This window comes from Pongo abelii, chromosome 2, assembly GCF_028885655.2.
Source record: "Pongo abelii isolate AG06213 chromosome 2, NHGRI_mPonAbe1-v2.0_pri, whole genome shotgun sequence".
NCBI classification, from domain to species: Eukaryota; Metazoa; Chordata; class Mammalia; order Primates; family Hominidae; genus Pongo; species Pongo abelii.
The window spans coordinates 122932471-122956739 of NC_085928.1; the positions used below are offsets into that span (position 1 = coordinate 122932471).

Here is a 24269-nt window from a genome sequence, read left to right on the forward strand (position 1 = left end):
GTATCTAATGTGGTGCTTTGTTACCTGTGGGCGTTGGAGGTGGCTGAGGTGATAGTAACCCTTTCAGGCCCGGTGCCTGCTTACCATTAAACCTAGCCTTATGCCTTTATGTCTAAACCCATTGCATTCCCTCTTATCAGAGCTCCAGGAAGGGTAGAATGGGGTCTTGAAGGAGTTTCTTCCCTACCTCTCCTAGGTCTAGAGAACTCGAGTAGCTGTGGATGGCAGGTTTGGATGGCAGGTGTGGATGGCTGCTGCTCCTGTCACGTCCAAACCACAGCTGGTCCTCTGGGGCTGGTTGCTGGGATACTATCTCTGATTCACTGCACTTGCTGCTTTGTGTTTGTCTTGCTTAGTTCACACATTTGCATGTGACCTTGATTGAGAAATATTTGAAAGTTCTCTGAATCCTTTCCCAGTGTAGCTCCAGACTAGGGAAGTGATGCTTGCCTCGTGGTCAGGGCCCTGCAGCCCCAAAGCCCTCAGTGGGGAAGGCCTAGGAGAGGAGCTTGGTGGCGTCAATCAGCTTTGAGAGGGAACCTGTGGGGGAGAAGGGGAGCAGCACAAGTAGGAAGATGCAGGAGCGTTAGCAGCAGCCTCAAGTCAACATACCACTGTGTGCCCAGTGCGAACGTCACAGGTCTCATCAGAGCATGGCTGTTTACCAAGCACTTCTTGTGTGCCAGCCACTGTGTTCAGTGCTTTACACGCTTTGCCTTGTTGAGACCTAGAGCAGGCCTCTCAGATGTAAGAGGTGGTACCATCTCCATTTTAGAGACAGGGAGGCTGAGCCTTACAGGTGGGGCATAGCATCTTTAGGATTTATCTCCAGGAGTATCTGCAGCCAGATCTCCAAGCTTTCCTTTTGTGCATCACTGTCTCCTAAAGCTGTGGTGGTCTCTGATTTCATGGCCTCTTCCTTATCCTCACTATGACTTTTATCCCAAATACTCATGAGCTTCCTGTGATCTGTGCTGCTTGTGCCGTGGAGACCTTGGCCCCACGATCATAAACAGCTTTGCTTTCAGGGTGTCTTGCAGAGCTCTTGGCTGTGTTATTAATTCAGCGCTGGATTTGGTTTTAAAGTACTAGCGTTTTGCTCATTGAGATGCTGTAAAGCACCTAACACAGTGCTTGGCACCTAGTAGGCCCTGTCTGTCTTGTTGGGGCCCTGCCCCTTCCCTGCTTTTCCAGGAAGCAGGCTGATGCTAAGCTTGATTTGCAGCCTCTGGGATTCTGCACGCTGGCAGTCGGTATTCACACTGGCACGCTCCAAAAGCTCAGCTGCAAAATTGTTGCCTACCCCTTCATTTGCCGCTGCTTCTTCCCTTTTCTTTTTTGTACTTTCTGTAGGTTTTCTTTGCTATTTCTTGATTTCTTTTTTTCCCTTTCATTTAAAAATAGCTAGACTCTGGTTTCTAATCAGAAATGTAGAAATTAGACAAAGACATGCTGCTATTTCCTGTGAATGCTTCCCTCAAATGTTTTTAAAGGAACGCCTGTTGAATCCTCTCAATATAATTGTTCCCAATTATCTTGGCTGATGACAAATGCCCCCACTCTCTCCCCTCCCCAGAAGTGACTTCCTTCTGCCTTCCAGGGTGTGTTTTATTTAAAACTAACCTTTCTGCAGGTCGGCCCCTTTGCTCAGGAAGAGCATCTGTCCTTCCAGTCTATAAGAGCCAAGTGTGGTAAATGTGTGTGTATGTGTGGTTAGAGCCAGCCAGCCAGCTCATCCCCTGGGAGGCGGCAGGAGGATTGTGATGTCAGTAACGACAAACTCAGCATCTCCAAAAGGCAGCTGGGACTAGCTTGCTGTGTGGACATGCGTGTACTTGGACCTGTCAAGGATAAGATCCAGCTTCTCCATCGGGTTCCCCTCACAGTGGCCTCGTTGTTGAATCTACCTCCAAATGGCAAGATAAGGTCACCTAAATTCGCTGGTGGCCTTTGAGGCACAGTTGGTTGCCTGGCTTTGGAAGTGGCTCCATGTAGAGGATAGTACATGTGCAGGAGCCTTCAACAGCCGCCCTGCAGCAGGGCCAAGGGGTACCAGCTATACCAGACACCAGCTGAAGGCGTGTGTCCACAGCTTCTGTCTTCGGCATGACTTCTGACCAAAGTCGAACATCCACCCATTCAGCTGAGATACCCTCTACCCAACAAAGATGGCCTACTTTTGGAGAATTAGACACAGCCACCAAAAAGACTCTTCCAGAGGAGAAATCTCACCTGTGCAGTGTGTGGGAAGGACAGTAGGTTCATCAGGATCAACCATTTGGCTTTCATATGCCAAAACTTCCTATCTCTGTGTCCTCAGGGGAGATACTTTTTCCAAGCATGTAGTAGTGAATGCCTTGCACTTGGTGGTCATGTGATATGAGTCTCTTATTGGAAATGGGGACAAGAAGGCCAAGTGAAATTTCCTGGATTGCTGGCCATCTTTATATACCCTGGGTTATGCTGATGTTATTGACATATATACAGAGTCGGACTGGATCTTCACATGTGGCTATGTCAGTCTTCATGATCTTTGCCTGTTAGATGGGGCTTCTTAAGATACGAAATGTCACTGATTGTGAAGATACACTGTGAGGATTATGTAATGATTGTGATAATTTGGTTAAATATGCTGTACGTATTGGAATGAGAAAATGACTAGAGATAAAAGGGACTAAGTCCTTGGTTTTATGGATTCTGTACTGCAAACAGTAACACTATTATTGTTAGAACTGAAGGTCAGGTGCAGTGGTTCATGCCTGTGATCCCAGCACTTTGAGAGGCCAAGATGGGAGGATCACTTGAGGGCCAGGAGTTTGAGACCAACTTTGGCAACATAGCGAGACCCTGTCTCTAATTTAATAAAAAATTTAAAAATTTTAACTAAAGACCTGAAAAATGGATTCAGTAATTGGTCGTTGGGCACTTGCTCCTCATAGACACTGAGACCCCTTGGTTTCTCTTCTGTGACTCACTGTGTTTCTTGATTTATCCCCTTTGTCTTCTACTTGCCTACTCTCCCAATCCCTCCAGTCCCTAGCCTCTATCTATGTCTCAACTCCACACTCTTTATTTTTCTAGAACCTCTCGTTTGTTGGCAAACCAGCCTCTGTTGACTCTTTCCCCCTAGAAAACATAAGTACACTTGCCCTGGTGGCCATTATTGCATGTTATTGCCTGTTCTGTGTAGTTATGGAATTGAGAAACAATTTGTCTATGAGGGGACGTCATTCCCTGGTTACTTCTTTGCCATGCTGCTGTGTACCTGACAGTTCTCTTTTCTGAGGATATCTGAGCGTGGTGCTTCGGGTCTTCTCACCTACTGCCTGCATTTCTGTGACCCTCAGACTACCCATTTTTTTTTTGACATGGCTAGATTTCCCCAAAAAGATAATATCTAGATGTGTTTGGTCTTGTCACTCAGTGCCAAGGTTTTTTGGTATGGCTCAGTTCACCCCAGTGCCTCCTTGCCAAGTTAACAGTGTGTGGGGAAAGTTGCCAGGCTTTAAAAATGATTGAACTGCAATATGCTTGCTGCTAAAAGAGAACTTGATGTTCATTCTCTAGCTGGCTTTATTGTCTGTCCTTGCCATATAGGTTTTCAGGAAAGTTGCAGGTCACTTGAGCTCAGTGGGTGATGTTTTTCTGTTGTAGATATTGTCTGTTTATTGGATACTTATTTACTTGGGCATAAGATGGCTTTAGGAGGCCGTCTTAATCCTTGCTAGAGTAGACCCTCTTGCCCCTGCATGTCTGTGATTCCTGCTTTGGCACAGAAAAGTTCCCTGTCCAAAGGCAAAATGCACCTTCAATGGTTAGGTAATGGAACCACGCAGGCTTCTGCCATGATGTCTCAAATCTAACCAGTGAGGATTCAGTCCTCTGAATTAAGATGTTAGGTTATAAGGCCATGTACAAATAAAGGAGACGTTAGTAGATGAAACTGCTTGTGTTGACCCCAGCTATCTGAAGGCCAGGTCTAGGTTAAGAGAGAAGGCAGGTCACTAAAGCAGGAAGGGTGGGGTGGGGTGGGAGTCACCCATCTGAGGAGGGGAAAGCAGGAGTGAAGTGCCAGGAAAGAGAGTACCTTTGGGGACATGGGTGGAGTGAATGAAGCCTATGACAGGGAAATGAGTGGACTCTGCAGATAAATGTCTATTTCATGCTTTTTCCTGGCAGGGACACAAACCGTAGTTACATTATATATATGTATTGAATAAAAAGATTGGCATTTCAGTCATGCTTGAAATTTGCATTTGTATTGAAGAATTAAGATATTTGTTTAAGAGATGAAAGCAAAGCTAAATGTTTCTCCCACATTGGTGTCCCCATTGAGAAGACTGTTGGACCCACACAAACCTAACACACGTCACAGTTTTGCCTCCTGGCTTTGGCCTCGGTGGCATAGCCCCATATACCTGGCTTCTCCTTACTAGATAAGAAGCAGAGGCCCGCGGTTAAGGGCAGAGTCACATCTGTAGATGCTGTGACTGTCTTGGATTGGACCATTCCCAGCCCAAGAGCCCATCTCTCACGTGGTCTGAGCCTTTGGTCCTCAAGAGGCCGGAGGTCAGCGAAGGGGCAGAGACCCTTCTAAGAATCCAAGGGGAGCTATGGACCCCCTCTTCAGAAAAATGCCCAGACTTAGAATTTTTGCATGAAATTTCAAGGATGGGGGTGGGTATCTTAAGGGCTGTCCATGGGACCCAGGCCAAGAACCCTTGCTCTGGGCACAGGTCACTGTGGGTCACCAGGGAATGTCCCTAAACCCCAGCCTGCCTGTGAAGCTTTTTCCTGCCCATCGAATTTTCGCTTATCGTTCTCCCCATTTGCTAATAGGCACAGTTGCTTGATTTTTGTAGCACCATATGCCCTGAGGTGCTTGTGTGGTAGAAATATTGTCATAATTTCTGTTTTTATTGAAATCCTCATTTTTCCAAAGCCTGCTTCTCTTTAAAACATATTTTAATTCCATTTTATCTTCAAGTTTGCATACATTTTTGTGGCTGGGCTGGCTCATTTGCAAAAATCTCTGGGGGATGGGGGATCTGAAGATTCTTCTGCTTAAGTCTTACAAATTCTGTCAGCATTATGAAACCATTTCTCACATTCATATTTTTCAGAGATGGGGGAACACTGTTCTGCCATTTTTGATGACCTTGAGAGAGTTGTTACTGTTTTATAAGTGAAAATTCGCAGAGATTCAGAGAGGGGAGGCGTGCAGGGGCTCCCAGGAGACAAGTAGGACTTTGTAAGAGAAGGGGAGTGTGGATGTGGATAAGCATGGGGACCTGATTATGGAAAACAGCACTTAGAAAGGATGATAATTATCCATCTCTCTGAATTCCACATCAGAGTAGCGGAATCAACAAACCCTTGACCCTGAAAGGGAAGGAGGTTTTGTGTCTTTAAAACTCCATCAAGACCTGTCTCTTCAAACCCTCCATTCCTTGCAGTGCCTGTCTATGTGGGTGCTTTGTGGATGCCAGTAGATTGGTATTTACATTGCCATGGACCTCTTTCAGACAGAGTTGACCTGTTGATTACTGCTACCTTTCCATCCATGTACCCCCAAGTTGGACCGTGATGGGGGTGGGGGGGGTCTTCTCTTTGTGCAGATGGACTGAGCTGCAGTGTGGGTGGATTGAAAGTGTCCTCTAAGATGTTTACTGTCAACATAGTGTATGAAACCAGCTTAACTCTGATTATTTACTTGAGGCTGGGTGGGAGAATTGTTTACAAATCACATTGGGAGAGAAAGGGCAAGTTCTCAGAGGCTGTGGGAGAGAAAACTGTCCTAGGTCCTTGTTTAAGGTTAGGGCATGGCTTGCTCAGGATTCGTGCCACCAAGGGGCAGTGTGCCGGGCTCCCATGGCCGTCCTTCTGTGGGCGAGACTTCGGGGCCACCAGTCACCCCGGATGACTCAGCTTCTGGGGCGCCTGCACCAGCCTTAATTTCCTCTGCTGGAGCCAGTGTCTTTGAGAGGAATTGTCAGACACAGAGGACATGTGCTGTTGGTTTACAGTGGGAAAGGCTGGAGGGGTTTGTGTTCACATTTATGTGTGTACTTCGTATCATGCGGCTGGATCTTGTGGAAGACTTTCTGGCTACTGGAAGTCAGGGACAAGCTGGGTTTAATTTTCGAGTAAGGCAGACAGCAGGAGGAGGTGTGGTCCCCGAAGGTCTATAAACACATTACACTGAGTGTAGCAGTGAGTGGGAAAGATGAGGATTTCCCCTGCACTGGCTTGTGAGCAAATAGGAAATCACAGCTTTAGAAGAATGAATCATTCTTTGCTTCATGAAGCTTATGGCAGCTTCAGTGGAGCAATTGATTTAGTATGCAGTCCATTCTTTGTGAGAACAGCTAATTTCAAGCAGAAAATAATTGCCCGCAAAATGGAGCTACTTCTGCTGTTGAGATGTTTAAGGACTTTGCAGCCCACTCCACCTGTTGGGTACACCATGGTGGTTGGATTTCACTTGTTTTTGATTGTCCTTTTTCTTCCCAAAGCAGAATGCCCGGGCACTACCCTCTCCTCCCCCAGCTGGTGCTGGGATGAGAGGAATTCTGCTAATACAGATTACTGCCCACCAGGTCACTGCAGAGGAAGTTGCAGCTATAGCACCTTTGCCATTGGGAGGGATTTGTGTCTGAGCTCTCTGACTTCCGTGGCATAGACTGGAAATGGAAGCTCACAGGGAGCTGAGACAGCCACTCACTTTGAAACTGACCTGAAATCCAGAAGAGGCAAAAGGGAGGAGAGCCAGGAGGACAGGCCAGTAGAAGGGAGGCCCTGCTAATCTCAGCGTTAGCCATTCAGACTCATGGCAGCGCTGGCCCTTGGCACCAGCAGCAGTCACGCAGCAGCATGGGGTGTCATGAGGTGGAGCTGGAGAAGACCCCCAGGGCCACTGGCTGTAAGTGCTGGGCTCCTGCGTGCTTCTACCCCTAACTTCCCAGTGTAGAATCAGGGTAGCTCACAGCTCAGAGACTTCCCTCTGGCTACTCCTCTCAGGGTTAGCACAGGTAAGGATTCCTCAATTATTTCAGCATAATCTAGCAAAGCAACTTGCCAATGATGTCAGATAATACCCATTATGAGGTGGCTGGAGAACTGGGCACATAATAAAAGAAAACTCAGCTTTTGGCCGGGGGAATATCCTGTGGGCTTCACTGAGATCTTCCCAACCATCTCTTTAGAATTGGGGTTATTTAGAGCCGATTGAGAACACCTTAGGAGTATGTCTATGGAAAACATCTGTTTACGTTGAAGTTTTAAAAATGCCTACCCCAGGAGGGAAGGAACACCATTATTACCTCTCTTTGGAATGTTGGAAAGGAATGTTCAGTGTGGGTATGTAAGGCCAGACAATTTTAAACACCTTGACCACTAAAATAACCTTTGTATGTTAGAAGTGCCTGTAGATATAAGATGATTCTGTCTAATGAGGTTAGTAAATTGTTCGTTTTTTGCATGGACATTTGGACAAGTCTGTATCCTTTCATGTTTAATACCTTTGAGCTTCTGAATTTCTGTATATTATGTCTGACCTGTTATTGATAATTGGAAAGAAATGTATAATGTTCTGTGCAGAGTGCTTTTGCTTATATGTAAGCAAGCATCATAAGAACATAGGTAAATGTGGAGTGTGGAATGTGGATACTTCTTTCAATAGAATTCTGAGGGCAAGTTTACCTTGTAGCCAGAGTCCTTCATACTTGGATACTGGAAAATTTTATGTGCAATAATCCCCTTGCCCAGTTTATTAAGTTGCCTGTTTTCTATGTAATGTGAAAAATTGGAATCGAGTGATTGAATGAATAAACTTGCTTCGAGGAAAGCAGGGCATGTTGGCCAGTGTGAATCCCAGTAGTATTATAAAGTTTCAGGAGTTTTGCCTTAAATTTTCATTTGTTGTCTTCCTCCCTAAATTAATGCCAGTTCTCAGCATTTTCTTACACCTGCTAGAGTGATCCTAATTGATTTGGGTAGAAATAGTCTTAGAGCACATTTTTCCATAAATAATATTAGTTAGTCCCTGGATAATCCAACTTTTACTTATAAACAGAAAAATTTATATTAGATATGAAGTGGCCTGGGTTGTGCAAGTTAACAGGAGTCTAACTTTGGTAAACTCCTACTTGCTAATAGGCAAAATGAAGGGGGCTCATACCCATACACTATAGTTAGTTTCTTAAAGAAGAACAGGGAGCTGTTTTGTCTGGGGAAGTCCTTAGGCTCACTAATCGGGGATGACAGGAGAGATGAAAGGGGATATGCAGTGTCCAAGGTGCAGGTCCGACCCCCAGGGGACTCTTTTGCTCCGTGGCCAATAGGACTGGGTCACAGAGGAGCTCTGCCCGGGACAGGATTGGGTTCCTTCTGTCATTGCAAAGCATATGAATTCATACACTTTATTTCTAACTTCTGTTGGGCCAGCTGGTGATTTTTATTGATTATTTCATTTTAGCCAAACTCAGGCTCTGAATTGGTTTTGTCTGAAGATGAAAAAAGTGACAATGAAGATAAGGAAGAGACGGAATTGGGCGTCATGGAGGATCAGCGTAGTATAATTCTTCATCTCATTTCACAACTCAAACTTGGAATGGATTTGACCAAGGTAGGTTGGCATGTCCCTTGGATTTGTGGTCAGTTGTTGGGGTTCTGTCTCTATCCTCAAGCCTTCTCTGTGCACATTCTTTTCATTGCGGTGAGATTGGAGAAGTAGAGTGGGGAAAAAGGCCAGCATTACTTTCAAGTATGGATATTCCAGGTATAATTTGAAAGGACATTTGTACATAAATGCTTATCCTCAGGGCTGGACAGCCTTGCATTTGATTCTCGGGAGGAGTTGCTACTCTACAAGGGCAGGGAGAACATCAGAAAAAGCATATGAGATGGTATGGAAAATTCAAGTACTATTTCTTTGTTTCTTGCTGTGTTCTAGAGATAATTGTAGGTGGCCTATAGAGATGGCTATGACACAGTGGCCATAGAGGGAAAAGACGGGGAAGGGAAAATGGTGGTGCCAGGAATGAGGCCACTCTGCATGCCCAACCTCACGACCTGCTGAGGGCTGTCCTTAGCTGTAACAGCTGGTCCCCAAGGGTAACCTTGTTGGTGATCCAAATCTCATTGCCATAGGTAGAAGTGGAACCAACTCTTCTTGGTGCTGAGTGCAGGCAGGATGCTTCCTGAGGAACCTCACCAAGAGAACCAGTGTCCTGACCACTAATGTCATGGAGAGGGTCCCATAGACGTCACCCCTCACCTCTAGTCAGTAGCTTCATTCTAGAGGCAAGCAGGAAAGGCAGTTTTGTACGTAGCTGAAAGCTTGTGTGGTGTCACTGGGGCCATTGTCAGGTGGTAGAAAGAGCCCGGAGTTTGGCCTTCCTGGGTTCCACTCCCAGCCAGTTACTCCAGTTGGGAGCCTTCCTGGCACAGTGGCTTGAGAATCGCAGGAGGCGTGCGGAGGACCTAACCCGGTGCTGAGCTCCTAGCAAGTGTGTCACCATCTTATCCTTACGAAATGCTATGTTATGTGGTTTGACTGTAGTAGGGTAGAGAAACAGCTGTCACACAGACAGACAGACATGATCTGCGGGGAGGGTGTGCTGGGGAAGGAAGTTCTAGATTCTGAAGGCCAGCTAGAAAAATATGGATGTCAGAGCCACTGAAGGCACAGCCTGGGGAACAGCCCTAAGCTCAGCTGGCTTGGTTGGCCACAGTGAAGGCTCTGGATTCCACAATCTCATCTCGGACTAGGCAGGGGGCCAGAGAAGAGAGAGGAAAGTGGCAGGAGTGTGAGGAATTCTTTGAGGAGGAAGATGACAGAACAGAGTGACTAACCATTTATAGAAGATAGGAGAGAGACTGAGGAGATAGGAGCCTCTCAGATGACAGACAAATCTTTTCTTTGAAGTGTTTTCATGGGTTTGAATGTGAGCGTGTCTGATATTCTGGGAGACTGCGCCACTTTAAACAAAACAGTGGGCCCACACTGAGGACGCCAGACATAGAAAGTTCCTTCTTCACCATCCTCCACCCTCTGTGTGGCTGCTTCTGTTTTGCACGCCAAACTATGATGACCTGTTCTCCATGCTGCTGCCTTCCCTTCATTTCAGTCCTCTAGCTGGATAATGCTCATTGTTTTTCAGCTACAGGAGTCATTTAAATGCTTGGCTTTTAAAAGATGCCCATGTTTTATTCTTGTGAATTGTGTAGACACCCAGACAGAACTTGAGTTGAAGTTTGATGAAGTGTGGATGATAATGTGTACAAGTACGATCTAAAATCACAGTGTTTCCAAACTGGGTCATGAACCATTAGTGGGTTGTGAAACCAATTTAGTGGAGGTCAGGCCACCATTTCTAAAGAATGAAATAAAATACAGAAGAAAATATCAGAGCATTCTGCACATGAAACCTAGTTCTTTTGATACATGTGTACTGGGTAACGATGTAGAATATATTCTCATTGTGGATTTTTTTTAATGTTTATAAAACTCATACCTAGAATCATGAATGACAGAGGAAAGAGATTGTAAGAGAAATTGAAATTGCCAAGGTCAGATATGGAGAAGCAAGAAAATGCTGAGGGGACTATATTATGGCAAGCTGAGTGTCTGAGCAACTTCATGTTATTCCTGTCTTGCTCTAAAATAAAGAAATATCACAACTGTGCGTTTTGTATTTATTATTGCTTTATTAGAATATGATTGTTTTGCATTTCCAGAGCCACAGCCTCTTCCTGAAAGAGCAGACATTGCATTTCTCCTAATACTCAGTTGAGTACCTGAAAGAATAACTTTTCCTGTCTATAGTTTATTAACTTACTCTACTTGGAAGAATCTGTCATTCAGAAACCAAAGGAAGACTTGACAAGCTGAAATACTTGTGAGAGAAAGAGGTAGAACTGTTACTATCCTATGAGATTTCTTGGCTTCTGTTGCCCTGCATTATAAAAAGGTTGATGAAATTTCCTCTCTCTGTACTGTCCCCTTTTCTCTTTTTGGCACTTGTCCATGTCATTAAGTTAAGCCTGTACTAAATAAGCAATAGAAGAACTTAGCCAGAGTGGAGTATCTGATGAGCGGGCACCCTGGAGAGAAAATCTTCTTCACCTCAAGGATGAAGGTCTAGCGTCTCTCTAAAAACAAGTATACTTCCGTGTCCCTGAGGATGTGCCAGTGTTGACACATTTGTGAGTCATTACCAGCACAACTGGGCACGTAGTGCTGTATCTTGTGATGGTTCACTGTGGTTACCAGACAGGGCCAGGTTCGTGGATGTTTGACCTGTGAGGTTGCTCAGCACCCCATGCTCAGAAGGGCTCCATGCTTGGTTTAATGCCCTGCTATCACTGTCTTGAAATTCTTAATAATTTTCAAACAAGGGGACTTGCGTTTTCACTTTCCACTGTGCTCCACACAGCATGTAGCTGGTCCTGCCTCCAGAAGCACCCTTGTCTGCCGTCTTTCCTCAGGGTGGCACCATAACCCCAAGTTACTGGTGACTACCTCCACTGGATAACCCACTGTATTTCCACAAATTGTGGGTAGCCTAGAAAAGAAGAGAGGATGGAGGAACCACAGTGAGGTGGAGGGTCACTGAAGGTCTGGCGTGTTGTGCATGCTGGTGAGCGGCTCCATTGAACCTGGAGTGGGTGTTAGGATCAGGTCCTGCAGAGCCTGTGGGCCGTGTGAAGGGGACAAACTTGATCCTGAGGGCTATGGGAAGCCTTGGAAAGTTTGAGCAAATGAGCAACATCATGTGGTGTTCAGGAGATCCTGACATGACTGTTGTGCCAAGTTCCAAGCTCCAAGGAGAAGGGCCCACAAAATGCAATATTTAGCTTGGAGGTATAGGACCATTTTTACCTAGTTTTCAGGGATAATGAAAAGCAGCAATTTGTAATGTGTTCATTCATGTAACATGTATTTGTTGAGCACCGCACGTGCCAGATACTGTTTTAGACACTGGGATTGCAGCAGAACATTCAGAATCCATGCCCTGATGGGGCCTGAGTGATGACGGAAGGAAACAGATGAGAAACAAGTGAGAGAGAGGGAAGGAGGGTGGAAAAAGTAAAGGAGATGGAGACGAAGTATAATGAAGGGAAATAGAGCATGTCAGGGAGGGTAGCTGGTGGTGGGACGGGGTTCCCTCTTAGGTAAACTGGTCAGGATAGGATTCTACTAGGTAACATTTGAGTGGAGACCAGATTTAAATGAGGGAGCCAGCCATGTGAGCATCTACGGAAGAGTGTTCTGGCCAGACGGGATGGGGGTGAAAAAGGCCCAAGATGGCCTTGTTTGGCATTTGGGCATGAGGCCAATATGGCTGGATCAGAGTGAATTGAGTGGGATTGGCAGGAGAGTAAGTTGGTGAGACAGCAGGTTATAGGGCTGTTTAGGATATTGTGAGGACTCAGGATGTTGTTTTGAGTGATATGGGTAGCCACTGGAGGGTTTTGTGCAAGGGAATATGTGACCTTACTTGTATTTTTGTTTTATTTTTATTTTATATTTTTGAGATGGAGTCTCACTCTATCACCCAGGCTGGAGTACAGTGGTGCCATCTTGGCTCACTGCAACCTCCACCTCCTGGGTTCAAGTGATTTTCCTTGCCTCAGCCTCCCAAGTAGCTGGGATCACAGGTGCGTGCCACTATGCCCAGCTAATTTTTTGTATTTTAAGTAGAGATGAGGTTTCACCATGTTGCCCAGGCTGGTCTCAAACTCCTGACCTCAAGTGATCCACGGGCCTTGGCCTCCCAAAGTGCTGGTATTACAGACGTGAGCCACCATACCTGCTGACTTGTATTTTTAAAGGGTAATTTTGACTCTGCTGTGAAAAATAGACTGAGGTGGGGTGAATAGGGTGTGAAGAGCAGGGGTCAGGGTAGAAGAGAGGAGGAAGCTGGCCAGGCACAGAGGCTCACACCTGTAATCCCAGCACTTTGGGAGGCCGAGGTAGGTGGATCACAAGGTTAGGAGTTCGAGACCAGCCTGGCTAACATAGTGAAACCCTGTCTCTACTAAAAATACAAAAAATTAGCTGGGCGTGGTGGTAGGTGCCTATAATCCCAGCTACTTGGGAGGCTGAGGCAGGAGAATCGCTTGAACCTGGGAGGCGGAGGTTGCGGTGAGCTGAGATCACGCTATTGCACTCTAGCCTGGGTGACAGTGCGAGACTCCATCTCAACAAAAAAAAAAAAAAAAAGAAAAGAAGAGGAAGCTACTATAATAACCTAGGTGAGGTGCTGATGGCACAGTGCTAGTGGCTGATTCTGGATGTGCATAGAAGATACTGCCAACAGGATTTGCACATGATGTGCAGTATGGGAGAGAGGAATAAAAGATGACTGTAAAGTTTTGACCTGAACAGCTAGAATAATTATTATTATTAATTGCTATTTGTTTTATTGTTTTTTATTTTTTGTTTTATTGTGTTTTTAAATGTTGTTTTATTCTTTTATTTCTGGCCTGAACAGCTAGAATAATAATTATTAATTGCCATTTGTTTTATTGTTTTATTATTAATTGCCATTTATTATTAGTTGCCATTTGTTTCAATTATCTATTGCTGGTAACTAACCACCCCCCAATTTTTTTTATTCATGGTTATGCAATCTGGAATGGGCTTAGCGGGGCAGCTCTTCTGCTGGTCTTGCCTGTTGTTCGCTGGTGAGTTGGACTTGGCTGGAACAGCTGGGCTCTTCTTTCTTCATGAAGTCTTAGGACCTTTCTCTCTCCATGTGTTCTTCCCACATGGTTTCTCCAACTGGGTCACCAGACTTCTTAAATGGCAGCTCAAGTCTTCTCAGAGGGCAAAAGTGGAAGCTGATAAGCCTTCCTAAGACTTAGGCCCCAAACTGGCACAAGATCACTTCTATTTTATTGATTAAAGTAAGTCACAGATTCAGGCCAGATTGAAGGAGGACTATGCAAGAGTGTAAATTCCAGGAGGTGTGGTTCATTGGAAGTCACCAATGTAATAGATTACCACTCCATTTTATGGAGGAGGAGGAGACTAGGGAAGAACAGGTTGGAGATGTTAGGGCTATCACAAATCCAGTCTTGGATCTGATTAGGTCTGAGATATCCATCCACTAGGCGTTCAAGAGGACATGTAGGCATTTGAATATATACAAATCTGGAGTTCATGAGTCAGCCTCAGGTACAAATTTGAGAGGAAACAATGTACAGATGGTGGTCAAAGCCATGAGGGCTGGATGAGTTTCTCTAGAGAGTGAGTAGAGACATGGGGAAAAATATCCAATTACAGGGTCCTGGGATATTCCAACATGGAGGGGTCAGGGAGATGGGAAGAATCTAGCAAAGGAGATTAAGAAGGTTCAGCCAGTGAAGTAAGGTAGAAGTCAGAGGAGTGTGATGTTGTGGAAGCCACGTGAAGAGAGTGTATCAAGAAGAAAGAATGGATCAACTGTGTTGAATTGCTGCTGATGGATCAAGAAAGCTGGGGCCTGCAAATGGACCATTGTATTTGGCTTTGCCAAAGTCTGATTGGAGTGCATTCAAGGGAAAATGGGAAAAAATGTGGTATAAAGACAGGGAGTAAAGATAGCTCTTTAAAGGAACTTTGATATAAAGGGAACAGAAAATTGGGTGGAAACTGTAGGAGTATCTGAAATTAAGGGAGATTTGGTTTCTTAAGATGCTTGAATGCTGATGGGATTAGGAGACAGAGGAAAAAATGCTGCAGGAGAGAGGAAGCAGATGAGTGCAGGAATTTGAGGAGGTGAGAGGGCATGGGATCCAGTGCATGGAAGGGGAGTTGGCCAGAGATAGGATAATGCATCCATTGCAGCAGGGGGGCAGGCAGAAAGAGGGGCACAGACACCAGAAGATGGCAGGAGACCCTTGTGGTTAACCACATGGCTCTGAGCCAGACTGCCTGGGCTGGCATCCCCACTGAGTTCCTATCTGTATATTACCTTGCATCTGAGTGCCTCTGTTTCCTCATCTTTAAAAGGGGGTTGATAATTGTACCTTCCTCATAGGGCCACTCTGTATGTATGCATAGTGACGTGTGAAGGACTCAGAGCAGTGCCTGGCACAGAGTGAGTGCTGTGTTTGCTATTATCATTATCAAGTGAACCTTCTCTCTGGACTGCTTCAATTTTCCCAGTGAGAAAAGCAGGAAAGTGACCAGCTGAGAGTGATAAAGAGCAAAGGGTTATTAGAGGTTTGAGAAGGGAGGAGAAGACAGGAAACAAGTGGTTGCGGGGAGGAAGCAGGTAGGAGGATTCTCACACACCACTAGGGGGCCACTTAAGGTTTTGAGGTTGCGAATTTAAGAGTCTGCATGTTGTCTGTGTTTCTCCAAGAAAGTTGAGCTGCCAGATTGAGATATACAGAATGTGAGAGGCTGGATTAAGCAGAGTTAAGGTTTTCTTGGTTAGTGCCTGGATGGAGGGAGAGAGTGGCAGAGTTGCTTGGGGTAGATCAAAGGGAGTTAAGTATAGGGTTGGGCTAGGGACTGTATACTGGGAGTGGAGGGAAGTGAGACCACAAGGGGGTGGTGGACAGTAAAAGGTCAATGGGTCAAAGGTGCTGGTAAGACTAGGGACTGGATGGGGTGAATGGGACATATGGGGCAATAGCAGAGAGAGGGATGCTTGAACTTGAGATTATGGGTGGCAGTTACAGATAATGACAGTGTGCCTGTTTGTAACCCTATATGGATTTCTCAGAGGATTTAGTCTAAACTCCAATGTTACAGATATAGAAAAATTTCAAACGGTGTATTTTGAACCCTTTCAGAGAGCACAGCTGGCTTCAGAGAGTAGGTAGGAGGTAGGGGATGCAGATTGTGGCTAAAACTAGTGGATTGACCTGTGCTCCGGTGATGAGGTCCCTAACCTAAAGATACCCAATTCATAGCTCATCAATCAAGAACACATGAGACAAGATTCATGCTTTGAGGCTGGGCGTGGTGGCTCATGCCTGTAATTCCAGCACTTTGGGAGGTTGAGGTGGGCGGATCACCCGAGGTTGGGAGTTTGAGACCAGCCTGACCAACATGGAGAAACCCTGTCTCTACTAAAAATACAAAATTAGCCGGGAGTGGTGGCACATGCCTGTAATCCCAGCTACCTGGGAGGCTGAGGCAGGAGAATCGCTTGAACCTTGGAGGCGGAGGTTGCAGTGAGCTGAGACTGTGCCATTGCACTCCAGCCTGGACAACAAGAGTGAAAGTCTGTCTCAAAAAAAAAAAAAGATTTGTGCTTTGAAAGAGAAGCTTGCTGAGATAATTTTCTGTGACTCTTGAAGACTTGTTTGTTACTAATCAAAGAAATAAATGACCTTATTTTAGACCTTCTAAATCAGCAACAAAATAGTAGATACATATTTAGTGTATACAGGGTAAAAATGATACCCCAACTCCTTGCTGATGGCATTATAAATTGATTGCATTTTCAGAAAGCATTGACTACATGTGTCAAAAATCATAGCAATGTTCACTGAAACTTTTTTAAAAATTAAAATAATTTTAAAATTAAATGTTGAATAGATACAGAAGAATATAAAATATATAGATAATATAGGGTAGGGGTCAGCAACCTTTTTTTTTTTTTTTTTTTTTTTGAGACAGAGTCTTACTCTGTCACCCAGGCTGGAGTGCAGTAGCATGATCTCAGCTAACTTCAACCTCCGCCTCCCGAGTTCAAGTGATTCTCCTGCCTCAGCCTCCTGAGTAGCTGGGATTACAGGTGCCCACCACCACGCTTGGCTAATTTTTGTGTTTTTAGTAGAGATGGGGTTTCACCATGTTGGCCAGGCTGGTCTCGTACTCCTGACCTCAGGTGATCTGCCTGCCTTGGCCTCCCAAAGTGCTGGGATTACAGGCAAGAGCCATTGCACCCGGCCAGCAAACATTTTTTCTAAAAGGTCAGACAGGTGGCTTACATCCATAATCCCAGTGCTTTTGGAGGCTGAGGTGGGAGGATCACTTGAGGCCAGGAGTTTGAGACCAGCAGTTTGAGACCAGCCTGAGCAACATAGCAAGACCTTGTCTCTACCAAAACTATTTTAAAATTAGCCAGGTGTGGTAACACACACCTATAGTCCCAGCTACTGGGGAGGCCGAGGCAGGAGGATCACTTAAGCCTAGGAGTTTGAGGCTGCAGTGAGCTATGATCATACCACTGCACTCCAGTCTGGGCAACAGAGCAAGACCTTATCTTAAAAAAATTTAATTAAATAAAAGACCAGATAACAAGTGTTTTTTTCTTTGCACACCGTATTCTATCTACTGCAACCATTCAGCTCTGCCATTTGACCACAAAGGCAGCTGTAGATAATGCAGAAATGAATGGTTATAGTTTATTCCAATAAAACTGTTTGTCAAATAAGTGGAGATTTGGCCCATGGGTTGTATTTGTTGACCCCTGGTGTATAGAATCACACTACAGCAGACATCATGTACTCACCACGGGTTTATGGAAAATGACATCATTACCTGTGTACGCTTTAATGGATATATAACATTCTACCACATTGCTGAGTTATTTACTTTCCCAACAAATAGTCTGTGGTTGGTCACCTTGTCTCTTTTTGGCTTCTTGATGTTATAGGTGGTGATATTGTGAACATCTTCTTGAGCATACAGCCTTTTTCCTTTGATTGAATTATTTCATTAGGCCCAATTTCTAGCATCAATCACAATATGCAAAGATGAACATTGCTGTGCTTGAGCTTCTTTTTGTAAAAGGGAAATTTTAATGAAAAGGGTCAGAAGGCCAGTGTTTATCCTGGAAATGAACCCCACAAGGCAGAGATATGGACCTCAGGGGTCTCTGGTCTCCCTGATCCTGCTTCCACTTCTCTTGCTGGATCCCTCCAGCTGTTCTTCTCCCTGAATCTGGTTTTCAGTATACTGTCAAGCAAAGCCTGTTATCTCTCCCGAGTGTTTGCCTTTTAATAGAAGACAGTGTGGAGACCTGGCTTCCCTAAGCTTGTCTGTGTAAATCTGTTTCATGAGGCGACGCAGTTATGCGATCTCCACTCTCCCTTTCTGTCCTGTTGGCAGCAGCTCATCAATCCCCACTTCTAGAAAGAGTGACAGTCACAACAGTAGTCTTCAGGCCCCTTGGGGGCGCTGAGCAACCCAGCATGGGCCTTGGCCAAGCAGAATTGATTCTCATTCCAGCTCTCCACTGACTTAGCCATTGTAAATTGCGAAACCTTTCTGGACATAGTTTCCTCATCACTAAAATGGAATAGTTGTACCTGCTTACAGACATCTAAGAAGATTACACAAGATAATGAGTGTGAAACCCAAGCACTGTGCCCTGGCTTGAGCTCTAAAAACAGTTTAAATCTGAAATATTTCATATATTCTTACAGCAATGTTTTTGTCTTAGAAAATTGTTTCTCCTTTTTCTCTGAGCAGGTGACTGATTGTTTACAGAAGTGTCAGAGGTGGTCTCAGGGTTGCTCTGGGCATTGTGAGTCATTTTAGCTTTCAACATTGTCACTGAAATATTATGTGACAAGTCTGTGTCTAATCTCTGTTGCTCGTATCTTCCCTGGTCTCCAAATGAGGTTACTGATTCCCGATTATAGGGGTCTATAATCTGAGCCAGTATAGAATGAGTGTTTCCTGGATACTAGGTAGGCACTGGACTAATTTAACACTGCCCTTTAATACTCACAATCAACCTAGAAGGTTGGTATTTTCATTTTCTCTATTTTTACAGCTGAGGAATTGAGTTCTGGGGAGATGAATTTGCCACGTGCACATGGCTAGTCACTGCTAAGGGATGACGTTCTGCTCCCAACTGAATTCCTTCTGTGAGCTGATGTCTGGGACTCTGGAAAAACACAGGGATTAACTTCAACAGATATCTCTCTATGTAGTAAATATCTTCTTGGAAAAAGTAAAATTTTATTTCAAACTCTTCCCATCTAACAAAAATTTTCATGAATGCTTTTCATAATGTTTCAGGCACCATGAAATGGGTGTGAAGGAACCTGGCAGGTTAAGGAAACCCAGGGAAAAGGATGGCTAAGTAAAGAAACCTTTTGCAGTGTGAATTGTCTACGCTTTATTTTGTAAAATTGGATTTTTGTGTATTTCTCCTAGTTTTCTCAAAATAGGACATAAATGAACCTTTGTGGTGGTGGAGGCCTCTCTGCTTGCTTGTTTGCACTGGGTGTGTTTGCCAATCTAAGGATAAAATACGAAGATAGCTCCCAGGGTTATGAAGTGATGTTTCTTTTTTCTTTCTTTTCTCTTTCTTTAAAGAGACAAGGTCTTGCTCTGTCACTCAGGCTGGCGTACAGTGGTGCAATCATAGCTCACTGCAGCCAGAAAGTCCTGGGCTGAAGTGAACCTCCTGCCTCAGCCTACAATTAGCTAAGACGACAGTAAGACTACAGGCTTGCACCACCACACCTGGCTAATTTAAAAACATTTTTTGTGTAGAGACAACAAGGTCTTGCAGCCAGGTTGGTCTTGAACTCCAGGGCTGAAGCGATCCTCCCACCTCAGCCTCTCAAAATGCTGGGATCACGGGTCTGAGCCATTGCACCCAGTCAACTGATGTTTCTTTGAAGAAAATTGCACCTACTCTTGGCCTTCTATTTGCAGAGGCCAGCTGTGCCCCCTGTTGTGGGGAGGGGACTATCCTTCTTTCCAAGTGTCCTTCGCCTTCCCCTATGGGTGATTGTTTATTTCAGATTTCTAAGAGCCTAAGAGCCCAACCTGAAGATTAGTTATTTACTTCTAGATTGATGCAACTTTAAATGTAATTAATTGTTCTCTGAGTCCCTAGTGCAGATCCTTTCTTTTTTTCTTCCCCCCAAATAGTTCATTGTCTTAATTATGTTAATGGAAGAAAAGGCAGTCTTTATTGATGGCTCAGTAAATCCACAGCAGTGATTTCGGGTCATTTGGATGCCATCAGTCTGAACAGCTGGGCCGTCACTCACCCTCTGTCAGAGGCAGACAGCCCAATTAGTACTCACCACTCCTTGGCTCTGTATCCCTGGTGTCCACTGTCCAAGAAATGGATGATTAAATGACTTATTTGCAAACACACCAAAAAAAAAAAAAGTAGAGGGTGCCCAGGAGATTGTAGGAGAGGAAGAAATCAGACCAGACTAGGAAGTCTGTTTTAATGAAAAGTATGACATCTTGTCCAGAATGTTCAGTTGCTGGTTTTGAAGTTGATCTGGCATTCTGCACAAACTCCAATGAAACACACGACAGAAGATGAAAGAGGAAATAGTAATTCTGCTCCCAACCCATTCTGCTCCATCTCTCCAGGTATTCTATTTTTTTCCTGCTCTGACAAAGCCACATCATTTTAAAGTACAGAATACGTACCTAGTAGGTTGGACTTGATGTTGGCTGTGAGCCCATATTCCCTCAGTCTGCAATTTTGGGAAGGTTGTCTTTGAAAATTATTATATTCTCAGGTATTGCATTCCCAGTAGAACCTTTTTTCTTTTTCCTCCAACTTTTTTATTTTGAACATTTTCCAATCTACAGTAAAGTTGCAAGAATAGCACAATGGACTCTTGTATTAGTTCTTGCATTGCTATAAAGAACTACCTGAAACTGAATAATTTATAAAGAGGTTTAATTGACCAGTTTTGCAGGCTGTACAAGTTCTGGGGAGGCTTCAGGAAACTTACAATCATGGCGGAAGGCGAAGGGGAAGTGCTCAGCATCTTACATGGCCAGAGCAGGAGAAAGAGAGCAAAGGGGGAGGTGTTATGTTCTTTTAAACAACCAGATCTCATGAGAACTCACTATCATGAGAACAGCAAGGAGAAGTGTGCCCCCATGATCCAATCACCTCCCATCAGGCCCTGTCTCCAACACTGGGGATTACAATTTGATATGAGACTTGGGTGGGGAGACAAATCCAAGCCATATCAACTCCCATATATTCTTCACCTTTTTGGCCAATTACTAACATTTTGTACTTTGCATTTCTTCTCCCTTCTTCCCTCTCTGCCAACCTCTCTCCTCCCCTCCTCCCTCCTTCCTCCTTCCATTTTTCTCTCTAGCTCTCAAGCTCTCTCCCTCCAGAACTTTATCTGTACACATGCATGTATATATGTGTGTTACACATTGGGTTAGTCCATTTTCATGCTGCTAATAAAAGACATACCTGAGACTGGGAAGAAAAAGAGGTTTAACGGACTTATAGTTCCAAATGGCTGGGGAGGCCTCACAATCATGGCAGAAGGCAAGGAGGAGCAAGTCATGTTTTACATGGATGGCAGCAGGCAAAGAGAGAGAGCTTGTTTGGGAAACTCCTCTTTATAAAACCATCAGATCTCATGAGACTTACTCACTATTAATGAGAACAGCACAAGAAAGACCCACCCCCATGATTCAGTTACCTCCCACTGGGTCCCTCTCACGACACGTGGGAATTGTGGGAGTTACAATTCAAGATGAAATTTGGGTGGGGACACAGCCAAACCATATCATACATGTATGTTTATTTTTTGATTAACCATTTTAGAGTATGTTGCAGACATCATGACAGTTCTTTCCTACCCCTTTGGTGAGTATCTTCTAAGAATAAGGATATTATAGTATACATTTGTCACATTGGGAAATGTAACATTGAGGCAATATTATTTCATATTCAGCCCATGGTAAATTTTCCCAACTTGTCCCAATCATGTCCTTTGTGGCTATTTTTCAAAACTCCAGAATCCAACCCAGATTATGTTGCATTTGGTCATTATGATGTCTCTAGTCTCCGTTAGTCTAGAAAATTCCCCGCCTTTTTCCCTTTCATGGCAGTGATACTGAAGAGTTCAAGTCAGGTTTTCTTTGCTTTCACTTTTTTTTTTCCAAACTGTTCCTCAGTTTGGATTTGATTTTTTTTTTTTTCCTCATAGTTAAGAGTCAGACTAAACAATTTGGTCAATAATAATTGGCAGAAGTTGCTGAGCAGAGCCTTTTTTTTTCCTTTTGGTAAAGAGAAGAGGAAGATGCCTTCAGACTAGGCGATTTCATTCCTTCTGGCTCCTTTGGAGCCTTTGAAGGCCCATCCTGGAGGTCATCCAGCCACATTCTTTTTGGCCCCAAAGGTGTCTTAGGAGATCCAGAAGAGTGTGGGGCAGACCAGGTTTGAGTCTACTCATTCATTAGACATTTAGAGTGCACTGCTGATACATCAGGCTCTGGTTCCTTACCACCGAAAACATGTTCCTGAAATAAGCTAGATTCTGTTGTAAGCTGGCTTCAGCCTAGAAGTTGGTATGTATGTGAATATTCTCATGTTGCTCGAGAGAAGCAGCAACTGAAAACTTGGCTGGATATACTCAGAAGAATTAAAAGCATCATGAATGAGAATCTGCATTTAAAAATATGGGTAAATTAAACATGTCAAAGGAAACAAATGTATCTGTCATGCAGTTCATCTGTTTGTCTTGTTTTTTTGCTAGGTATTAAGGAGTCAGGTGTCTATCCACTAAGAGCTTACAGTTTTGAAACGTGTGCATTAATAAAAACAAAAGAGCCTTGCAGGTGGAGATATGTGTGAGGTGCAGAGGATAGGAAAGAGGGATTGTTGCTTTAGCCTTGAAAGCAGAAACTGTCAAAAAAAAAAAAGCTTCACAGAGGAGAGAGCTACTTGAGCTGATGAGCTTTTTGTCATATAGACAGGGCAGGAGAAAGGGCAGAAAAAGGGGGGGTGTGTGTGTGTGTGAGGGGAGATTTGTGCAGGGAGGGATGGGGGCAGTCAGTCAGGACGTTGTGTGAAACCAGAGGGAGGTGGGGGCTTTATCTCTTACAGAGATTTTAGAAAGATGACTCTGGCTGTTGTGTGGAGGAGAGTTGGAGGTGTGGCAGGATGCTGGGCATCCAGTTCAGGAGCCACACCTCCCACGCCCTTCCTTCACTGCAACGATCTCCCTCCCATTTATGCTATTAATGATGGTGTTTGGAGTGGTGGATTCTCTTGCCATGTTGGGAAGAGTGAAATGGCCCTAGAAGGTGGGGCTCATGTCCCATTCTCTTGCCCATTCGATCTCCTTTGCCCACTTCTTTTAAATTATTATTATTATTTGTAGTGATGGGTTCTCACTATGTTACCCAGGCTAGTCTTAAACTCTTGGCCTCAAGTGATCTTCCTGCCTCAGCCTACCGCTGTTGGGATTACAGGCACAAGGCACCATACCTGGCCCTTCCCCCTCTTCTTAATCCATGACAGCAGCTGGTGTGGCCCAGACATCCTAGCTGTCTCCCTTGTCCACTGAGAGAAGATGTTCTTGTTAACCAGAAGCAGATAATCATGATGTGTCATGGGGTAATGCCAGGGACTTGGAGGTGGCAGCTGGGAGCCTGAGGTTCCCTGCTGGCTCAGCCACTGGGTGGCCCAGGCATAGTGCCCTCACCTGTGGGCCCAGGGCAGTGCACTAAATCATCTTGCCTTTTGGTTCTGACATTCCGTGACTCAGGGTTCCAAGTGGAGTTCTTTTTCTTATTTATTTACTTATGTATTTTTTTAAATCCTTCAGCTTTTGAGTTCAGAAATGCTGACTAAATTAGGGGAAATATCTTAAATTCTTCTCCTTTTCAAAAGTACATAACTAGAGAGTAAATATTGTATCGATTTTCCTCGTTTACTTTAATCTTGGGTACAAACATGAGGATTCTTGTCTAGAGGTGGAATTCTTGCCACAGAAGCCCCATTGCCATAGAGGGGAAAAAGACACGAGCCAAGGTTACGCAGTTATCTTTGTTTGAAGTTATACCCGTCAGGGCTGATGGCCTCAGTGTATATTTCTGTCCTTCCCCTCCCCTGGCTTGCCTTCTGATCACAGGGCCCCTTGGACCTGGGAAAGGAGAGAGCAGGAGACGAGTCACTTGGGGAAGGGATGCAGATGCAGACATTTGTGGCAGCCTGTCCTTTGTCATTGATTTGACTTCATTAAGGGATTTCCACGCTGCTTAAATTCACACTCCCCAGCTTGTGCAGCCTGTCTGGGTGGAGTTCATAGGGGAGCCCTTGGGTGATTCTCGGGCAGAAGAGGGAAGTGTGGTGAGTATTTGGGGGTTATTTACTCTGCTATTGGACAGCTAAGTGGCAGGAGAACACAGCAGCCTGACCCCAGTGAAGCCTCATTGGAAGAGCAGCCCCCAGAGAGCACAGTGATGGTTGCTGAATGATGACCTGTCCCCACGAAAAAGGCATAGGAAGTAATAGAGGTGGCATCTGAAGGCTATTTCAAGCTAAAATGCTTTTCTTGGCCAGATGAGATCC

General features: G+C 44.6%; 1 protein-coding gene across 5 annotated transcripts in view; it reads left to right on the forward strand.

Annotated features, from left to right (window-relative positions):
- OSBPL10 (oxysterol binding protein like 10) overlaps nt 1-24269 on the forward strand; it is a 412361-nt gene that overhangs the window by 362475 nt on the left and 25617 nt on the right. For all 5 annotated transcript variants that reach the window (XM_063722157.1, XM_024244956.3, XM_024244955.3 and 2 more), the window contains one exon: nt 8477-8626. In XM_063722157.1, the coding sequence (XP_063578227.1) occupies nt 8477-8626 (150 nt within the window). The remainder of the gene's footprint in view (nt 1-8476; nt 8627-24269) is intronic.